At 35.7% G+C, this 23386-nt stretch overlaps 1 protein-coding gene across 1 annotated transcript; it reads right to left on the bottom strand.

Moving 5' to 3' along the window:
* Nucleotides 1-1133: 1133 nt before the first annotated feature.
* Nucleotides 1134-21529, bottom strand: wfs1a (Wolfram syndrome 1a (wolframin)). The gene is made up of 10 exons (XM_056461317.1): nt 21417-21529; nt 19320-19880; nt 14092-14168; nt 9421-9565; nt 8811-8984; nt 8229-8306; nt 7427-7581; nt 6262-6399; nt 5455-6143; nt 1134-3722 (listed from the first exon to the last, which is right to left on the bottom strand). Exons 2-10 carry the CDS (start codon nt 19873-19875, stop codon nt 2543-2545), a joined length of 3192 nt encoding a protein of 1063 aa, XP_056317292.1. The 5' UTR covers nt 19876-19880; nt 21417-21529; the 3' UTR covers nt 1134-2542.
* Nucleotides 21530-23386: the final 1857 nt, after the last annotated feature.

Here is a 23386-nt window from a genome sequence, read left to right as displayed (position 1 = left end):
GATTATAGTATTTTTTGTTATCGTGCTTTTTCTCGCTCTTTCTGTGTCTTTGTATTTAACACACACATGAACTGACAGGCTTACAGTAAACTAATGGGACATGACTGCAGCATTGAGACATTTGGAATTTTAAAGGCACTTTAATTAATTTTTTAAAATTTCCAGCTAAATGAAAGAAAAATCACTAAAAATGTTGTAAACGTTTTGTCATAAGACCTTTAAGGAAAACATCTGTGTGAAGATAGTTTTTCCTCAAAACAGACAGAACAGACATCATCAGAGTGTGACGTAGTTATGTGCACATTAAACAAAATGTAAAAGTTACCAAGCAATATATGAGGCAAGTGTTTACAGAATTCATTGGATGGATATTCTAAATACTGAACAAAAATATTTCATGCATTCATATTCATGGCAAAAACAAAATCAGTTAGAAACAAACCCCAACAAATGTGACTAAAGATCCATTACACTTGTATCGTAATGGTAAATAATAATAAATCTGACTGAATTTCTGAAGTTTTGTGGTGGAGAAAAAGAAAAAGGTCAGACACCATGTGGTTTCTTTTTCTCAGAACTGGTGGTTTAAGATATAAAGCATGGAGAAAATTAGAGATATTACTTACCAAGAAATGTCAATTAAAATGTATGCATACAAGACCAAAACATATAGCAACCTGTTCACACATAACATTTGTTTTGCACACTTTGCTATTAAATTATAGATGTCTTGTTCCACGTCTTGCTTAAGTTGGATACTATTACGCTTCATTTTAAAAGCAGAAAATGCTATGTGAACATATTTTGGGTGAGCTATTACATTAACAAATGGTTTACATTAAAGTGTTTTATAGTATACATTAGAATAGAACTGTAATATGCCAATAACATTTGTACAATAATAAAAAGCATGGCATAAAACAGAAACATGCACACTAATGATAAGCATATTAGAATAATGATTCCCGAAGAATCATTTGAGAAAATCACTGCAGAAATATCAACTTTTCCATCACAGCAGTATAAATTGCATTTTATATATATATATATATATATATATATATATATATATATATATATATATATATATATATATATATATATATATATATATATATATATATACTGTTTTAATTCAATAAAGGTTGCTTTGAGGAGCATAATAGACTTGTGAGCATAAGAGATCTTAATTATTTCAATCCTTTGACCTGTAGTGTAACTAATGATTCATATAATATTCATGTTTGCATCAGTAACCAATCAAGTATTTCAGAAAAGGGGTATCATCAAACTAATATAAAAAAATTGCCAAACATAAAATCCATTTTCTTAATGCCTCAACAATAATAATAGACACTGACCGGCCACTTTATTATACTGTTCAACTGCTCCTTAATGCAAATTTCTAATCAGCCAATCACATGGCAGAATCTCAATGCATTTAGGCATGTAAACATGGTCAAGACGATCTGCAGTCAGCATCAGGATGGGAAAGAAAGGTAATTTGAACGGGGCATGGTTGTTGGTACCAGATGGGCTGGTCTGAGTATTTCAGAAACTACTGATCTACTGGGATTTATATGCACAACCATTTCTAGGGTTTACGGAGAATTGTCAGAAAAAGAGAAAATATTCAGTGAGCAGCAGTTCTGTGGACGCAAATGCCTTGTTGGTGCCAAAGATCAGAAGAGAATGGCCAGACTGGTTCAAGCTGAAAGGAAGGCAACAGTAACTCAAATAACCTTGAACATGACAATGAGTTCACTGTACTCAAATGGCCACAGTCACCAGAACTCAATCCAATAGAGCACATTTGGGATGTGGTGGAACGAGAGATCTATTAGCAACTGTGTGATGCTACAATATCATGTCAATATGGACCAAAATCTCAGGAATATTTCTAGTACCTTGTTGAATCTTTGCCATGAAGAATTAAGGCAGTTATGAAGGCAAAAGAGGGACCAACTCGGTACTAGTACCTAATAAAGTGGCCAGTGAGTGTATGATCTTTAGTTAGCAAACAAATGTTAAATTTACATTGAAAAAAGTGATAATAAAAGCCAAATGTTGCCGGTTAAATGTGCAAATTGTGACTGGAGTTGTTATCATTACTATATAGAATTAAAGGTAATGTTCAACCAAAAATTTTTAAATATCTTAACAAAAATTAGACTCAAACTGGTTTGGAACAAGTGGGAGAATGAGTAAATGATGACAGAATTTTCATTTTTGGATAAACTATTCCTTTAATCCCACTTTGAATATAAGGAACTCCAAACACTTTCACTGGCTGCGTCCGAAATTGCCTACTACTCAGTAGGTACTGCATTTGACTTTGAATTTACTACTTGACCGTTAGAAAAGTATGTTCTATACAGTATGAATGGAACTCGGACGTACTACATCCGCCATTTTGTCATGATCACTTGACCTACCCATGTCAGTGGTGTGGCTCCACTCCTATTGATGAATAGGTCATCCGGGTACTTCTCGCATAGTTTGATGCAATGTCAGACGCAGCCACAGTGATTATACTTCTTCTTTACACATTGATCCTAGCACAAAGGAAAGGAGCAAAGAAGAAGTCAAATGCAAATTTAATGGCTTTAAGCATGCTCTTCCTCCAGTTGCGCTCAATTTTGACCTGTCGTCCCTCAGGCACCAGATTCGAGCTGCAGTTCAGACAGTGTATGGCTTTCAATTCAAACGCAGGTAGTTTGCTACCCAACTTTCCCTCTAGTTTTGTGCTGAATTCCACCATGCTGCCTGGGTTGAGATTCAGCAGCACTTGTCTGAACTCATGACTTGCCATTAGGAGGATGTCACCTGCCGGATTGTCCACTCTCGTGACCCCATCCACCAGCATGCCGACTGTCACCTCAAAACGGTAACTGTCGAAACGTTTAACATGGCATTGGTGTTTAGCATAAGCTTTTATACGACATAACTCTTCCTCTTCCTGCCTTAGGATCAATATTGTTGTGTTGACAGGTCCTATGGTGACTTGAGTAACATTCACAATCGGAAACGTATTGTTTTGTGGTTCACACTTCGGATAAACTTCACCGTAGAGACAACGCAACCAGTCGCCCATAAACACCGGTAGCATGTTTATAACAGACTGAGCTCCATTTTCCTTCACCGCTACACGAACATGACGGAATATTCCTGTCCAGGTGACGCGGTGGCCTTCCAGGTGGCTGCAGGAGAGCTGCGTCTGAGCCATTCCTCGTTCTTTCCAGGCTTGCGGGCCACACAGTGTGCCATATTCCTCCCAGGTGAGTGTGGAGTTATAAACCTTAAGGCCTTCAGCATTATAAACATAGACACCGCAGAGTAAAATCACTGAAGTTATGCACAGGAGGATCAGTTTGACTGGGCCTCGGTGGGTGATGGAGCGGAAGACGTTCAAAATGGAGAGGCTAAATCGAGTCCAGAGCCGCAGTGTCACGGGAACAGCACACACTGCCAGGGTCACCAGCATCTTGGTTAACTCTAACTCCAGGAACCACTTAACCAGCTGAATCAGTAGCAATGCTATCAGACCCATGATTAAGACTGGAAGGGCAAACAGGAAGAGGAAGTAGGCGACACAAGTGCGGATCAGGCCAATGGTGGTGGAGTTCCAAAGCAGAACCACGGAGAACTCGCACCAGACAAAGCAGACCAGGTACGGCACCAGGAAACAATATGTCCCTCTGAAGCCCCTCATGCGTGCCATACTATGAACAGCAAAAAAAAAGAGGTACAGTAAGGTTTGGTCATGATATTTAAACATCAGTATCAAAATATATAATACTAAAATACGTAAAAGGCACAGATCCTAGAAGATATTATTAGGTAGATTACGCCAGCATACTTAAGTCCTAAGCTTTTTCTTTTCCAGAGACCTCAAAACTTTAAAACTTAGATGTAGATCAGCCTAATCAGACATAAAAATATTTTTTTAAATAGCTGAAACTACAGAAAGTCTGGGGGTCAAAACTTTCAAACAGTAAATCACTCTTAGCATTTAACCACCCAATTCAAGGCCTTCATCTATTGTATATACCTATAACTAGCAAAACCTAGAATCTAGCAAAATGCAAATTCATGCAAGAAACATGCTAATTCATGTTCTAAAACTGATAAAACATGCTAATTCTTGCTAGTTCATGGCAAAAACATGTAGATCTATGCTCAAAACAAGTTAATTCATGTAATGAACATGGTCTTTCTTACTATCAGAATGGAAATCTTTAGTACAAACATGCTAATTCTTGCTTGAAACACACTAGATACACAGTAATTCATACTAGAAATATGCTAGTATCAACACATGCTAATTCATATTAGTTGTAATACTGATCTACTACGTCAATGCCATGTTTTTTTGCCAAAACTGTTGCTAAACATTTTTTAGTATTGACCTTATTCTTTATGTAAGAGCAGGCACAATCATTTTGGTCTCATTCACTATAACTAGGATCTAGAATATCTATCAGAATGCTAGTTCATGCAAGAAACATATTAATTCATGTTATAAAACTGATAAAACATGCTAATTCTTGCTAGTTAATGGCAAAAACTTGCAAATATATGCTCAAAACAAGTTAACTCATGTTATGAACATGATCATTCTTGCTAACAGCACAGACATTTTTAGTTCCAACATGCTAATTCTTGCTTGAAACACACTAGATACATTGTAATTCATACTAGAAACATGCTAGTATCAACACATGCTAATTCATATTAGTTGTAATATTGATCTACTACATCAATGCCATGTTTTGTTTTTTTTGGCAAAACTGTTGATATATACTTTTTAGTCTTGACCTTATTCTTCACGTAAGAGCAGGCACATCCATTGGAACCTTATTGGCTCGAGACTTCTGGTCTCATTCACTATAACTAGCACCTAGAATCTATCAGAATACTAATTCATACAACAAACATGCTAATTCATGTTATAAAACTAATAGTAACATGCTAATTCTTGCTAGTTCATGGCAAAAACTTGCAAATCTATGCTTAAACAAGTTCATTAATGTAATGAACATATTCATTCTTGCCAACTACATGGGAATCTTTAGTACCAACATGCTAATTCTTGCTTCTTCATTCTTTTTTTGGCAAACTGTTGATATACACTTTTTAGTATTGAACTTATTCTTCACGTAAAAACAGTCACAACCATTGGAACCATATTGGCTCGAGACTTCTGGTCTCATTCACTTCCATTTTTAGCTATAACAGCTTGTCATGCTGCTTGATTTTGTAATTATATTATTAGAGCAAGTAGTTTGACCGTTTTCTGCCAATCATGACATTCATGTAAGTGCTAAATAACACACTTCTAATCTTGGCATTGTAGTCTCAATCACTTGTAGAATGACTTGACTAACCAATCAGCTTTCAAGCATTCCAAGATTTAATACATAGGTTTAAATATGTGTACGTGAAAGCCCTTACCTGAAAAACAAATAAAAAAGGTAGATGTAGAGCACACAGGGCACACTGAGCTCCAGCACCAATGATTCTCCCAGAGGGATGGTTGTGAAAATTTGTCCCAGCATCCTGGCTGTCACCATGTCCTTTGGCAACCTGCTGGTCAATGCACACAGAGATGAAGCCACCTCAATGAAGAGTGCCTTTCGTGCGTAAGCTGCCGCAGATGGACTCAGGCTCATGTAGCTCAATGCTGTGAAGAAAACGGCCACGGTGGACAGTTCTGAACATGGGATCCAGCCTTTATCTGCAACTGGGAATGTGAAGATCACAAAGAATACCGATATCATGAAGTAGAGGTACTGCTCCAGGTTGTTCCAGCCAAAGTTGTTCTCCGCTTGCTCTACATCCAGGCTGGGCTCAAAGTGTGTGAGGAGAGCGGTGAAGGCACGGAAGTTCTCCCAACCTTTGCTGCTCTGGAAGACTCTCAGGGTGCAGATGGCCATGGAAATAAAGGACAGGTAGAAGATGAGGAGCGGGATGGCGAAGGCAAACAAATCAATGGTGAGATTGGAGATGATGAAAAAGAAGATAAGGGCATTGACGTGTTGTGTCGGGATAATGGTGCTCAGCCACTGGACACCAGCACGAGACGCCCAGTCAATTAAATGTTCCTTCATATCAATAATGGCATGAAGAGGATATTGCAGACCCTAAAGTGAGAGGAAAAACATTTAAACTGTGTGGTCTGTCTTAAGCAAAACTTGAATAAACTAATGATGATTGTGAAAATCAATAATTTCTAATCAATTTTGCTTATTTGTTTTTCACCAAAAAGTGGGCTTTTATGTCCAGAGCTCTCCTCATAGCATCACTTCGTCTGGTAGTCAGCATCAACCCACTGCTTCTCATTCCCCAGCTAGACTTTCGTTGGCGCTTATGAGTAACAGGAGTCATTTCGCTTTTTTCCTGTTTGAAAATAGCAGAACTTTAAAGTCTTGCAGCTCAATTGGAACCATTATGGTCTCATTTAAGATTTTAATTAGGTTTATTACCAAGTACAGTAATGTCAAGTTCAGAGTGCACGGTTTTCAAAGTAGTTGTGTCACAGATGTTTTCACACTGCATGACTATCTGGGGTAGCATTCTGTCGCTGCTGTGTTCACAGTGCAAGATGTATCGGCGACAGGGGGTTTCACACTGTATGACTTTACAAAAGGAATAATCGTCAACAACTTGATGTCTCGCAACCAAACTATTAGCAATTAGCGATTTGTCTCTTTTCTTTTTCAACCCGGTTGTGGTATTGCTCAGATGACACGTCAATCAGACACGGGTTCTCCTGCCAAAGTTCCACTAGGTATTCTTTTGTCCAAATAGACCAAAAAAGCCTTTTTCTGAACCAAAGCCATACTTGTTGATATTGTGGTGTATACCTTCGTAACTCATTTCTCAATTTCCTGCTGGCCTGGATGCTGCTCTCTCATTGGCTGCAGGTAATCACAAATGATATATTTTACACGGCATGATTTTGAACAGTGGACAGGTCCAGATATTTTACTTGCTAGATATCTTATGGGTGTCAGTGACTTATCTGCAATTTTCTCAGATTGCATCTTTGATAGTTCACACTGTGTAATTGTTACTTGTGTGAACAAGCATGGATTTGCCTGTGATTTCAGGCATTTGTCGCGATTTCTCAAAACTTGTCGGAGTCAAAAAGTCAAAATCGGGCCTAAAATCGTGCAGTCTCAACTCGGCATAAGCTGTGACTTGGCACCTGCTCTTAGCCAATTAAATTACACAGAAACTCATGGTTAACGCAAAAATAAAAATACTGTCAAATGGCTCTGAGTTCCTTTTAGTTTCATTATGTTCAAATGCAGATTTTTCAAGAAAAAACTGTACAGATATACAAAATATCAGGATAACGCAAGCAAGACATAGGATCTTTGTTTTAACACTTTGAATGTTTTTTTACAGTGTAGCACCTCACCTTATCAAATCTGGCTACATCATTTTTGTGTAATGTCTCCTCCTCTTCATTTACATATACACCCGAGGGGCTCATTGTGGGAGTACGTGAAATGCCTTCTGTGAACTTTTTTGTCATCTCCACAAAATCTTCCACGTCCACATATTTAGAGCTAGCTGTAAATGATTAGTTGTTATGAGTTAGAAGTATCTGTGCATTCACGCCAACGTCAGTGAGAATGTTCTATTGTGGTCAGAAACAAAGATTATAGAATTGCTTTCTGTGGACATTCTGCATTCTGATTGGTAGCAGCCTAAGCACATCATAGCTCATTATTACTATAAAGTTGACCTGATTCAGTTCTCCTCGACGCTCACATGCCCAAGACAAGCCATGCTATCATAATTTGTCCAGAGCTTGCCATCAGTGTTCGGTTGATTTGTCCTACTTTGTTAGATTTGTCTAACTCCCATTCAAAAAGACCCAATATGTGATGACACAATATACCCATCAAACAAAATATGCTTACCAAACCCTAACCCTTACCTTAAAACCATTCAAAAATAGTGTTGTAGCATAATCTGACAGGTATAAAAAAATGTCAGGACATTTGTTCACATTGAAAATGAATATCTTCAGACGCCTTTGATACCCTCACTAGTGGTGGTGGGAATGCACAATATCCCAGGCAAATTTCATCTTCAAAATTTAAAACAAAGTTAAAAAGAGTAACAGGATCAGGTTGAACAAACCTTAAGTATGCTCATCTGTTGATTACAACAAAAAAGATTTGCATGTACCGTACAAATATATGTAGACTTACATTCATTAGACACCATTGTCTCCAAGATTTTCCTCTGAGTTTGAATGCTGGGCACTACACCACACACAGAAGCTTCGCCTATTAGGACGAAGTGATTAATAATATGAAACAAAATGTAGGTACAAAACCATGTCAAAATTCAACATTTGGTCAAAATGTCATTTTAAAAAAACACTACTGGTAAAGGGGTCATAATATCCCAGCTCAAAATATTTGACTGATTATTCATATACCATGCTGTTTTCATGTGTAACTCTTTAAATGCACATTAAGCTGCTGTTCCTAGCCCCTGTCCACACGAGGAAAGTGCCTTTACAGGTTGAGTCTTCGTTAAACAGGCAAAAATAAACAAAAAAAATTACATGCGTTTTGCACCTTGGGCAAGTATTATTTAAATTTGGAATATTGTGACATTTATGAAAACTCAGGACACAAATCAAGATTTTTGAGGGATTTCAGCAGTAGTGGTTACTGATCCTTTGGACTGAACTTTGTGGAAGATTATGCACTACATGAAGTTGAAAGCAAAAAGGACCAAGGACCCCTTTAAATAAACGAAAGAAATGGATTTGCCAATTATACCTGGCACAGTATTGACCTGGCTGACATTCTCCAGCATCTCAGACATGGCTACCTTCTTCTTTCTGTCAGGATTGAGTTTCCAATACATGGTCATGGCTGCTCTCCTCACCGCCTGCTCAAACTTACTTTCTGAAGACAGACATCTCACCTCCTGTGCATTCTCTGCTGTGATGCCTGTCAGTAGAGAACAAGAAACGCATCCATTTGTGATTATTACCAACAACGTATTAATTACCATTCCAACAAAAAATCCTCCAAGACAGTGTTTCCCAACCCTGTTCCTGAAGGCACACCAACAGTCTCTTCTAATGTTCTGATGAGTTGATTTAGGTGTGTTTGATAAGGGAGAGATTAAAAAGTGTGTACTGTTGGTGTGCCTTTAGGAACAGTGTTGGGAAACACTGCTCTAAGACATGTATCTAAGACATAGGTCTCAAACTCAGTTCCTGGAGTGCCGCAGCTCTGCACAGTTTTTCTCCAACCCTGATCAAACTCGGCTGATGCAACTAATGAAGATGTTCATGAGTCTTTTGAACAACTCAATTATTTGGATCAGCTGTGTTTGTCTTAGATCACCTATGATCTAAGACATTCTCAGATTTCCCCTTACCTTTCTTTTGAATCCAGCATTTCTGAAGTAGTTTGGCTGCATCCCTCCGGCCTTGTTTTGCTGCCTTCATCAACCATTCAACAGCTGTAAGATTATTTTTCTCTGAGTCTTTTTCTTCTGCCAGTTTAAGGTAGTATTTGCCAAGCTAAAGCACATAGATAATGCATTAATAATATAATATAAAATCATTTTAATGTAGTATTTACCAAGCTAAAGCAAACAGATTCCATAATATACATTAATATACTTGTTTGTTATGTATTCAGTGCTTTTTGTTAGAAACATCTCAGAATTTTTGATAACATGTCCCAACAGAAAGAAGAAAGTCAGCCAGGCCAGGTCAGCCAGGTCAATACAGTACCAGGTAATTGGAAAATCAATTTCTTTCTTTTATTTCATGATTTCTCAATCCTGGTCCTCACATGCCACTGATCTGCATATTTCTCATGCCTCTCTAATTTAAACACTCCTAATTTAGATAACCAGCTCTATATATACACTACCTGACAAAAGTCTTGTCGTCTATCCCAGTTGTAAAAGCAACAAAAAATAACTTGACTTCTAGTTAAACAGTTAGTAAAGTGGCAGAAGGTAGATTTTTCCGGTGAATCATCTGTTGAACTGCATCCCAATCATCAAAAATACTGCAGAAGACCTATTGGAACCCGCATGGACCTAAGATTCTCATAGAAATCAGTCAAGTTTGGCGAAGGAAAAATCATGGTTTGGGGTTACATTCTGTGTGGGGGCATGCAAGAGATCTGCAGAGTGGATGGCAACATCAACAGCCTGAGGTATAAAGACATTTGTGCTGCCCATTACATTACAAACCACAGGAGAGAGCAAATTCTTCAGCACGATAGCGCTGCTTCTCATACTTCAGCCTCCACATTGAAGGCGAATCCAAAGAATCTGAATGAACTCTGGGAGTCCTGCAAGAACGCTTTCTTTGCCATTCCAGATGACTTACTTAATAAGTTAATTAGGTCATTGCAGAGATGTATGGATGCAGTCCTCCAAGCTCATGGGAGTCATGCACAATATTAATTCTTTTTCCACTGGACCATGACTTTATATTCTATACTGTACATTATTTCTGTTAAGTGACAAGACTTTTGTCTAAGCAAAGTCAGACCTTACTGTCCCAATTAAATAATAAAAAATCAAAGCATGATCATATTTTATTTTGGTAAAATAAGAGTAATCTAGAAGCCTTTCATATAAGCCACTTCTGATATCAAATGATCAACTAGAAGTCAAGTTATTATTGGTTGTTCCTAAAACTTGGATGAGACTTTTGTCAGGTAGTGTATAAGGTAGTGTATTTGAGCTCCATTCATAAAGGTTTTCTGATTAGCAGGTCCTTAAACAGTGTGCATCTCTACTCCCTTCTCCTTCATTGCTCTCTACCAGAGCACAAGAAAACTTTATTTCACATTAGAATGTTCATTTATGGATTTGCATAACGCTATTACCTGCAGTGTCTTTTAAGTTAGACAAGCAAGAAGTCTAACATAACATACAGTACCTCTATAAATAAATGCTATATAAATTCACATATCACACATTAAAATGTCATTTGAAAGAAACGTATGCTCTCTTCAAACTGAAATCATGGAGGGATATCCTATGAAGTCAACTTTGCAGTGCACATATGGTCAAATTAGAACAAACGTCTGAAGTTTTAAAAAAAAGGCAAACAGAAAATGTGCAGAGCCATGGGGCGTGAGGACCGGGGTTGAGAAATGCTGTTTTATTTATGTGTTTTGTTATGTGTTTTGTTTATCTTTTATTTAAAGTGTAATTTGCCCATACAGTAACGTTGCAGAATTGACTACATTACCCATCACCCCCATGTCATTTTGATTAACAATAATAACTGATCCAATATCCCAGAGGCTCAAAGCCAGACTGAGTATCACCTAACCCTATCTAATCTTAGCTTAAACACTAAACCCTGATTATCAAACCTCACCAAGATGTTTACAGTGTGACTTTACCAACACCTTCACAGATGCAAAATCATTAACAGAAACTGAAATGTGCTGTCAAATATTTGGCTGATCCCTTAGATTTTCTCCCATAATGCTATATGCACTGATGTCTTGCTCTTATCTAAGCAAATGTGAATGACACAAGGTAATGGTGCTGTAGTCAAAAGAACAGTTAAGACTTATGTTACAATGTATGCGTTTGCAGTATGCATGTCAGCGGTCTGTATATGCAGACACGTTTGCTCTGACTGTGTGTGTATGTGTGAGAATGTGTATGAGTTATATTGAGGCCGGGCTCATCTTCCAGACGCTGAAAATAGACACACTCATGACCATGCTAGAAAGGACATGTCAACTACTGAGACAGAAACACTAGAGAATTGAATCTGTACCTCAAAATACACTGTAGATTGTTTAAAATCATAACATTAGACACTTGTGTACGTTATAAAGGTCATTAGAGAAGAACTTTACATAGCATCTAATAGCATTTATTACTATCAAAATCAGCAATGGTTCAAGATGCACAAAGCAAAATTTACTAGTTAGCCTCTGTCAGGATTTACCAAAGCCATAAGGTGAAAAAATTGCTATAAAGTGATATAGACATAATTATTTTTGTCACCTTAAAATGTAAAACAGTGCTTTTGTAAACATCACAACAATAGTAAAATCTCTAAAACATGCTGCATTATAAACTCAATGGAAAATAGGGTTATATAAACAGGTCTCGATGAGTTTTAGGAAGTAGGTTAACAATATTAATAAATACCGGCCTTTAATATATTTTTTCATATTTGAGTTTGACTAACTTCCCAGGTAGCAAAGAATTCTGGCCAAGATTTGGCATAAATCTGGCACAGCAGGCATTCATCCGGCAGTGGCATACAGCATGTGAGCCAAACATGGGCCTGGTTTGGCAGAGGTGTCACCGTCTTTAAGGCAGCACACAATACTTGGGTCAGATGTAAAATGTAGTATTTGGCCCCGATGTTAATAATTGATATATGGGCCATGTGAGTCTGGTCTATCTTGACCCATAAAAAACACATTTGTATTTTTTTCAAATAAAAAAAAAAAATTCTACCTATCAAGTCGCTTCGAGGAAAGGCACGCCCATAGCACGCCTAAAGTGCAATGATTCATGGGTATCAATTTTTATTGCAGTCGTGACACACCAACATATCTGGCCCAGTTCAGGCTCAGTTATGGGTTATTAACTTGGCTAAGACTTGGCCTAGATTTGGTCCATGTTTGGCTCTTGTCTGGAAGCACAGATTTGGTCCAGTCATGCACTGTAATTCACTGCGGCATGTGGGCCAGGCAAAAGCTGATTGTGTGGGCCAGAGCTGGGCCAGAGATATTTTGCTATGTGGGTTGGATCTACTCATACTCCATTTTTACTTGCATTCATTTTACTGTTTTATTTGTGAAAAACGTTTCATTAAAATTGAGTCTATGTCAAGCTTTAAAGTGCGTGACTCTGCAGGAATTTCCATAGTAGATGCAAATTTTACAGAAGAAAGTTTACAGCTTTTTAGGATTGCTTACATGCTAAAATTAAGCTTTTTCTGGCAATTAGCAAAATCGTACACTCAAGGAGCAAAACACAAGGCTAGCACAACTGTAAGCACATTGTCAGCTTCACACTTTTTGCAAAACATTACACACAGTGATATGCAAACACACTAAATGCACAGCCACACCTGTGTTTAACCATATTTACGTTTATCTCACGAGAAAATGTAAATATTTTACGTTTTGTCAGTTTAGTGGCTAATTCGTACGAATTCAGTCATACGAAATTGTACGATTAAAAAAAAGGCGTGGCACCTAACCCCACCCCCTAAACCCATCCATCATTGGGGGATGAGCAAATCGTACAAAAATATATGAATTAGATTGTACGAATTCATACGAATTAGCCACTAAATCAAAAAGTTACGAATTGCCGTGAGATTGTGTGTGTTCATTTGAAGGCCTTTGCTACAAAATTGCAAGGAAATTCTACATTTCGTGTCAAAAGCGTCCAAGTGTGTTTAGTGATTTGCATATCACTGTGTGTAATGCTTTGCAAAGAGTGTGAAGCTGACAATGTGCTTACAGTTGTGCAGATCTAGCCTTGTGATTTGCTCCTTGAGTGTACGGTTTTGCTAATTGTGTGAAAAGTTTAATTTTAGTGTGTTAGCAATCATAAAAAACTGTAAGATTGATTACTGCAGTGTGTAAATGAAGCAAACAGATTTATATTGAATGAAGTGTGTGTGTTCTTGTACGGTGTTAGAATTTTGTTTTGTTATACTGTTGTAAAGTTTTTTTTGAATGAAGTGTTTCATTTTGCAAAAGATCTGATGTGTTCTGCTGTTTGTGTGTGTGGATGTATGAATTGTGTGTAGTGTTTTGACAAAATGAGCCTTAATTTCAAATTGTGCTTAAACAATCATAAAAAAACTGTAAATGAATTAGTTGATAATGATATTTCCACCATTATTTAACTCATCCTATGTGTTTGTTTTTTAGTTTAATTCAAGATCTCTGAAGGAAAAGGGAAACATTTTCTGGATAGGGTTGGTCTTTGATTAAATGCAACATATTTTTTCATAATAAACCAATTCATAAACGTTATGATAACTTTCACATTTTCACATTAGTTAAGCTAGGATCCTCGTGTACTCACTCTACTCTGTGCTCTAGGGTCTCCTGCTTCAGCTTTTTCTAGGAGCTCTTCAAAAGGCAGATTGTCATCCATATCATCTAGGAAACAGATTTGCAATGAAATAAACACTATTTTCACACAATATTAAACCTACTGAAGTCTTAAAGTTCACTCAAATATAAACATTTGCAGTTAATTTAGTCACCGTCAGGCCATTTGATATACAGTTGACTTTTTTCAGTAATTCAATTCAGCTCATCAATATACAGTTGACGTCAGAATTATTAGCCCCTTATTGATTTTTTTTCTTTTTGTAAATATTTCCCAAATGATGTTTAACAGAGCAAGGAAATTTTCACAGTATGTCTGATAATATTTTTTCTTCTGGAGAAAGTCTCATTTGTTTTATTTCGGCTTGGATAAAAGCAGTTTTAAATTTTTTAAAAGCCATTTTAAGGTCAAAATTATTTAGCCCCTTTAAGCAAATTTTTTTTCTTCGATAGTCTACAGAACAAACCATCGTTATACAATAACTTGCCTAATTATCCTAACCTGCCTATTTAGCGTAAATAACCTAGTTAAGCCTTTAAATGTCACTTTAAGCTGTATAGAAGAGTCTTGAAAAATATCAAGTAAATTATTTACTGTCATCATGGTAAAGATAAAATAAATCAGTTATTAGAGATGAGTTATTAAAACTATTATGTTTAGAAATATGCTGAAAAAAATCTTCTCTCTGTTAAACAGAAATTGTGGGGAAAAAATAAACAGGGGGGCTAATAATTCTGACTTCAACTGTAGATTGTCAAAGCAGCTTAACATAGAACTTCTAGTAACATACAGTAAAAAAGTATTGAAAAATCATACTCAAGTAAATGTACCATTACTTACCCCAAAATGTATTGCAAAAGTATTGTAAATATTACTCAAAATATGAGTAAAAAGTAGCCCTTTTAAAAGTACTCAAAAGCAGTGAGTATTACACTGTGAAAGGTTGATGCATGTACATGCAATTTGTTTGTTTGTGTGCGTTTGTGCGTGTGTATGTGAAAATGTAACATTCTGTAGTGCATTTTATTGTATATTGTATAAGGCCATTTGGCCATTTCGATCAGCCTACAGTAAGCATCCGTCATCTTCTAATCAGTGACGTGCAGTCTAAACAGTCTCTTTGACATTGCGTGTAATGATTTTTTTGTGTAGTGAGGTTGTTCTGTATGATGGAATTTGATTGGATGGGAATGACAAGACTGATTTTTCTACTTTAGCCAATCACCATAGACAACAAATCTAGAGAAAAGAATAATAAAGCAGTTACTGCAGGGTGAAGGAAAATAGTGGAGTAAACATAGATACAGCACTGAAAATGTCTTCAAGTAAAAGTAAACCTTTTTTGAGTATAACTTAAGTATTTGTAATTTGTTACTTCACACCACTGGTACCATTTTACATTTTTTCAGGACTTTTAACTGAAAATGAAAAAAAATAAGTGCAATATCTACCAATACTTCAAAAGAAAAAATATATTTAAGCAAAACTAAAGCGTTTTGTGGCTTCTGACAATATATTGAAGCCTTATGAACTAAAATGATCATTCTGTGATAGAAAATTAGCATTATTTACAACATTATTATCGTACAGCCTTACCAAATTGTCAAAAATGAGTTGACACTGTGTGCATGTATTAAGTTTGTAAAGTGCTCAACATAAATGAGTACAATTTATTTTGAAAATGAATATTTTTATTCAATTCTCAGTGAATATAGGCCATATATTTTGGTCCATTTGAACAAAACAGATTTATTAAACAGATATATTTATTAAAATAATATTTTAGTCACCGAACAACTTTAAAAATAGAAAGGTAATGCATTTAAATTCATGCGAAATATTGGGAAAAGAAATGACAAACAACAAAAATTCATAAATGTTTTATTTTCTTGAGTTCTGCTCTTTTTCAATTTTTCTGATTTATATTTTTCTATAACAAATGAATTTGAGTGTACTAATTTTGCAGTTATCGTAAGTTATTTTGCTAGATAAGCTCCAGATTTGGCTTCAGTGCTGACGAATCTAATGCATATGAACAAATGTACTATTGCATAGCTTCCTATAGAAAATATTAATTTAAATGAGAGATTTGTGAACTTACATTTTATGAATCAGTGAGGACTAGAGTTTTCAACACAATCTCACGGCAATTCGTAACATTTTGATTTAGTAGCTAATTCGTACGATCTAATTCGTTCAATTTAGTACGATTTGCTCATCCGCCAATGACGGTTGGGTTTAGGGGTGGGGTTAGGTGCCACGCCTCCTTTTAAAATCGTACAATTTCAAACGACTGAACTCGTACGAATTCATACGAATTAGCCACTAAACTGTCAAAACGTAAAATACTTACGTTTTCTCGTGAGATCAGGCTGGAGTTTTAGCTAAAAATAATATAAAGTTCTACTTAAGACAAATAAATCGTGGATTAAATCTTATTAAAGTAATGCTTGAAAACATTTGCAGTGAATTATTTATGTCTACTTTTCTACCAACTGGCTTGTATTATTTGATTTTTTGTCTAAGACTTAATCCATGCCATCAATAAAATGAATCCAAATTGTGGGTTGACATATCCATTACCATCTGACACAAACAAACTAGAAAAGCAAAACCAGACCACGAGTAAATAAATGTATCCCTCTGATTTTGAAATGAGATGGGAATCTATTTTTTGAGCACAGATGTCCTAGTGCGGACGTGTCCTCAGAAGCCCATTAGTTGGTGATAAAAATAGTCTTTATGTTCTTGGTGAAAATAAAGCAAGCACACTCCAGCATCTGCCACCAGCACCAGAATGTCTCACTGGTGACCCTCATTCACATGAGCACTTCTTCAGTGCAATACATATTGTACAGAGTGTCTGTAAAGATAATGGGAAACTATCAAAAACATTGAAGATGCTTTATTTTTGACGTAGTATCTAAATTATTTCCAAAAAGTGAAATAAAATGGAAAACTCTGGGAATAGTATAATGAGCCATCAGTAAATTGTCCTTAAAGGGATAGTTCACCCCCCCCAAAAAAAATTTACTCATTATTTACTTACTTCGTGTCACTTGTTCCAAATGTATATGCAGGTTTTTTATATTAAAAACAAAAGAAGATGTTTTGAAGAATGTTGGCCTCTGGTAGCCACTGACTCCATAGTATTTTCCCCCCCTACTATGGATGTCAATGATGGCATCCAACATTCTTCAAAATATCTTCTTTTCGATTCAACAGAGAAAAGGAACTCATGCAAGTTTAGATCTGAGGTTGACAAAACGATCCTTTCATTTTTGCCTGAACTGTCACTTTAAGGTTTTAAAATGTATTAAATAAATAGTTCAGCCAAAACTGCAAAACTCTATCATTATTTACTCACCCATCATTTGTTCTAAACCTGTTTACTTTTTTCCCTCTGTAAAATACAAAAGAAGATATTTTGAAGAATGTTGAAATCTGGTAGCCGTTGACTTCCATTGTATATTTATTTTCCTACTGTCAGTGGCTGCATCCAACATTCTTCAAAATAACTTCTTTTTGGTTTGGTTCAACAGAGGAATAAACTCATACAGGTTTAGAATCACATGAGGTTGAGAAAGTGATAAGTACATTTACATTTTTGCGTGAACTATCACTTTACAATTTTAAAATGTAATAAATAAATAGTTAAAAACTAAATTCTGTCATCATTTACTTTTTTTGTTCTAAACCTGTTTGACTTTTTCTTCTGTTGAACACAAAAGAAGATATTTTGAAGAATGTTGGAATCTGGTAGCCATTGTATTCCATGGTATCTATTTTTCCTACTGTCAGTGGCTGCATCCAACATTCTTCAAAATACCTTATTTTTGGTTCAACAGAGGAATAAACTCATACAGGTTTAGAACCACATGAGGTTGAGAAAGTGATAAGTACATTTACATATTTGGTTAAACTATCACTAAGTTTTTAAAATGTATTAAATAAATAGTTCAACCAAAACTGAAAATTCTGTCATCATGTACTCACCCTTCATTTTTGTTCTAAACCTATTGTTTAGATTTGTTCTTGTTTAGACTTTGTTCTTGTGTTGAACACAAACGAAGATATTTTTAAAAATGTTGGACTTCCATTGTATGATTTTTTTCCCACTTTAATGGCTGCATCATACATTCTTCAAAATACCTTTTTTTTGGTTCAACAGAGGAATAAACTCACACAGGTTTAGAACCACATGAGGTTGAGAAAGTGATAAGAACATTTTTGGGGGGGTGATCTATCACTTTAAGATTTGAAAATGTATTAAATAAATAGTTCAAAACTGTCAATGTCATCGTTTACTCACCCTTCATTTTTTATTCTAAAGCTGTTTGACTTTTTGTCCTCTGTTAAACACAAAATAAGATATTTTGAAGAATGTTGCAATCTGGTAGCCATTGACTTCAATTGTATATTTTATACTACTCTCTGTATTCGCATCCAACATTCTTCAAAATACCTTCTTTTTGGTCCAACAGAGGAATGAACTCACACAGGTTTAGAACCACATGAGGTTGAGACATTGATAAAAACATTTAAATTTTTAGGTGAACTAATTGGAAATAGTTGTAAAACTGTCAATTCTGTCATCATTTACTCACCCTTCATTTTTTTATTCTAACCTTTTTTGACTTTTTTTCTGTTGAACACAAAAAAAGATATTTTGAAAAATGCTGAATAAACATTGACTTCCAAAGAATTCGTTTTTCCTATATGGAGATCAATGGTTACCGGTTTTCAGCTTTCTTCAAAATCTCTTCTTTCGTAGTCAACATAATAAAGAAACCCATAAAGGATTGAAAGCGCTTGAGTGTACGTAAATGTTAGTGCTGTAAAATAATTAATCGCAATTAAAAATTCATATTTTCAATATATATTTGTGCGTATGTGTATATTTTTGTGCATATAAATACATGCATGACTACATATTTAAATATAGTCAAGTTATATATAAATATATGTGTACATTTATTTCTTTAGTATATGTTTGTATTTTATTTACAATGTATGCGTGTTGATACATATATAAACATACATACATATGCATTATATAAATAGAAACTTTTATCTTGGATGTGATTAATTGGGGGGTAAACTATGTCTTTAACGGATTAATATAATGAAGAGTCAGCGGATTGTCCTTCATTACAAATAATAAAATGCATTCATCAACATGCAGAATCTTCACTCACCACACTCTTCAGCTTGGGCCTGTTCCTCAGCCTTTCTTATTTTCTCCTGCATCATCACCTTTTGTGCTACAGCCAAAAAGCTCCGCTGGCGGGGGAGTTTACCAGAGTCGGATGCAGGTGTTTTGGTGGTGGACGATAAGCCCTCAGGAGGAGCTGTAGGTGGGGGTGGGTCTGCAGAAATGGTAATGCTTGGTGTGGATGGTTCATTTGGCGAAGATAATATTGGCTGTGTTGTTTTTGATGATGTTGGTGCTTGCATAGATGGAGCAGGTTTGGAGTTGTGTGATGATGCAGGGGTTGGTTGTTTCTCAGATGTTGGTTCAGCTGGAAATTTTGAGGTTTTAACACTGGTGTGTTTTAATTTAGTATCCAGAGTTGAAGAAGGGCTGGATTGGGATGGTTTTTCTTGGCTGCCAGATTTGGAGAGCGGAGGACCGGCCGTCTCTGTGCCTGGAATGGATTTGGTGGCTGGAACGGGTGGGTTGAGGCGTTTGTGGATTGCACTTTTCTCCTTGGATATCTCAGGAGATGATGGCGGGTTAGCATTAAGATCCATGTTTCCTAAAAGGCAACAAACACCATAACAGAGTTTTTCATCGCTTCATTTCTTACATGTACTCTGAAACAATTGATTAACATCTTAACTTCTTAGCATACAGCGGGGAAAATAAGTATTGAACACGTCACCATTTTTCTCAGAAAACATATTTCTAAAGGGGCTGTTGACTTGAAAATTTTCCCAGATGTTGGTAACAGCCAAAGAAATCCACATATGCAAAGACAACAAATCTAATTAGTTTACAAATTATGTGTAATAAAATGAAACGATGCGGGGAAAAATTATTGAACACATGAAGAAAGGGATGTGTAGAAAGGCAGTGAAAGCCCAGACAGCAGATGAAATCTCTCAGTAGTTATTCAGCAACCCTCGGCTCTTTGTCAGTGTAAAGTAATATCTGCTTCAGTCCAACATCTACAGGATGATGAAGATCAGGGTGAACATTTCAGCAAGACAACAATCCAAAACACAGCCTAGGGAATTCTCAAATGCTTTCAGAGTAAGACAGTCAAGTTGTAGAATGGCCAAGCCAATCACCTGACTTGAACTAATAGAAAATACACATTAAAGATCAGATTTGATAGATGAGACCCACTGAAACATTAAGATTTTTACACTCTGTTAAAGTCTGCGGAAACACCCACACCTGAGCAATGAATGACTTCATTCTCCATATGAGATGTGTCTTTAAGCTGCCATCACCAAAAAAGCCTAAAGTATTACATTTGTTTCAGTAGTTTCTCCTTGTGTCATTTCATTGTTAATACACATAACCATTTTTCAGATTTTTTTTATTTGTTTTATTTTATTGTTTGTTTTGTTTTCTTTTCTTTTTTTTTTCTTTTTTTCCAAAATCTGGTTCAATTCCATGTCAACAGCTCATTTAGAAATATTATTCTCAGGAAAAAAATGTGTTGAATACTTACTTTCCCCACACGAATTTGTGTGCGTTTGTGTTTACCGAGCCATAAATAAAGAGTGCCATACATTTTTTGTATTATTTTTAGATCAGTGACAAAAGACAAATATTGTCAGGCATATTTAAAAGAAGAATCATTTAATTATTTGTTAAATTATTTAACAATTAAAGATTCTTTCTTTATAATTTGAAGTTTTATTCTAGACACCTTGTATTTGCTTGCTATGTATATAAAATAATTTGTACATTTGATCCAGACAACTAAATGATATATATTATATGAACTATATGCACAAATTTGACCCTTACAATAATAATATTACAATAAGTTAATTAAATATGATATTCTCTGTATTCTCGATCTGGATAAATTATGCAAGGTCGCTTTCTAACACATTTTAATCCATCTATATAAATAACCACCTTCTGGTTTTAACAGGCATATTTAAAATCGATTACATCTAAAACAAATTTTAGTCTGAGTATTGTATGAAGTACTTTTATTCATTTTGTATGTGACAGTTACTTCCATACAGCATGTTTTAATAGACCTTAGAAAATAACTGGTCTGAAGTATTTATTTATCTCTCAAAATTAAGAAAAGCTGAATGTAACTTACTTTTGTAGGTGAATCAACAGACGGTCTTCAGATAAGCAACATACAGTGTAGTACAATAACATTAAATAAGTTTAAAAGGTTTCGTTCCTGTCCACACACAACCACCATGTGAAACCAGAGCCCCACTAAGGAATCGCAGTTGTTAAAGCCCACCATACCTCTAGAAAACGGAGCGTCGATTGGATTATTCAAATGTCAATCAACTGGATCTGCTGTCTGATTGGATGCAAGTCGAGGGGTGCGCTGCATTTCTAAAAGGATTGTCATCGCACTTATTTGGATTCGCGTGACGAAACCATTTTATACAGTCATTTGATGAAACACATCAGTCTTGCTTTGGCGGAAGATTAACGGGTAAGCTTATAATACAATAAATTAATCATAAATACGGTCATTCTTAATGATAAAATGAAAAATGTCCAGTGAAGGAACGTCATGCTTAATGTTAGACCTGGTGGACAGCCACTAGATGTCAACGAAGCGATGAGAAATCTTTTTTTTTTTTTTGCTGTAAAACAGTGCTCCATATGTTTATAGTTTTAGTAGCCTACTCGAGTCTAGACTATGCTATGAATTAAAACTGAAAAAAACGAGACACATTCCAGTTAATTCGATGGATACTTAGATCAAATTTTAGTAAATATAATAGTGTTTTTGAACAACACTGTAGTAAAGTACTTGAACTGGTCTGCTTTTGTATATTTCAGATGCTGTGGTAAAACCGCTCAATATAAACAAATTATCTAACACTGTACTAAGTTTACTGTAAGATACACTAAAGCATGCTACAGTTTTATATTTATATTTTTTATATTTGGTACTAATAATTATATGTAGAGCTGTAGAATTTATTAACAAAATGTAAATATTGTATACACTTTTACTATAGTAATTACACTATCATTTATAGGCATGGGACGATAACCGTTTTCAAGGTATACCGCGGTTTAAAAAGTCAAGGTTTTAAAACCGCCGAAATTTTCTGTAATACCATTCCTAAGCTATATGTAAAAAAAAATTATTTACTTTTTTTTTGTTTGTTTTTTAGGACAACAGTATCTCCAGCAGAAAAAATATCCAAAGATGCTGTTTTAAATTGTAAAGAAATCTGTGTTTTTGAAACAAATGAAGACAGCAGAAGTCAATAATGAATTTGAATTATATAGCCTGACATGTTTACTGCTCGAAAATATCATAAATTGTTAAAAAAAAATAGAATATATTGTTTTCAAAGGGGAAAAAGTTTGAGTTTTTTACCCAGACTTTAAAAAAAGAATACATTTTAGAGCAATGATCACAATACTGTAATAACATGAAATCGTGATATTTTTATCCAAGGTTATCATACCGTCAGAATCTTATACTGGCCCATGCCTAATTTACTATGTTACCATATGTTTACCATCATACTTTTCATTGGTAATCTATACTAGTATAAACACTTATTTTAAACACTTACACATTATTGTTAAGCTTTTTTTTATGTTGTCCTTAAACACCGGCTCCCACCAATCTTTATTTTTTATAAGGTATTGAAAAGAATACTACCAAGGCAAACTATATAGGAATATATAGTCTGTTAAACAGTCATGACTGAAAGCATGAAAACTTACTCCGGGGTCTCTCAAGGTGTTCCCAGCAGCCGAGAGAGTTCCTTCAGCATATTGGGTCTTCCCCGGGGCCTCCTCTCAGTGGGACAAGCCTCCAAAGGCATCAGAGGCATTCAAAACAGATGCCGAGCCATCTCAACTGGCTTCTTTCTGTGGGAAGGAGCAGTGGCTCTACTCTGAGCTCCTCCAAGTTGACAGATCTCCTCACCCTATCTCTGAGGGTGCACCCTGCAAAAGAAACTCATTTCAGCCACTGGTAATCTCAATCTCGTTCTTTCAGTCATGACCCACAGTTCATGACCATAGGTGAGCGTTGGAACGTAGATTGAGTAATTTGATAGCTTTGCCTTTTGGCTGGGG

This window comes from Danio aesculapii, chromosome 1, assembly GCF_903798145.1.
Source record: "Danio aesculapii chromosome 1, fDanAes4.1, whole genome shotgun sequence".
NCBI lineage: Eukaryota > Metazoa > Chordata > Actinopteri > Cypriniformes > Danionidae > Danio > Danio aesculapii.
Note: the sequence above shows the minus strand (reverse complement) of the source record. Positions and strands in the feature narration are given on the sequence as shown.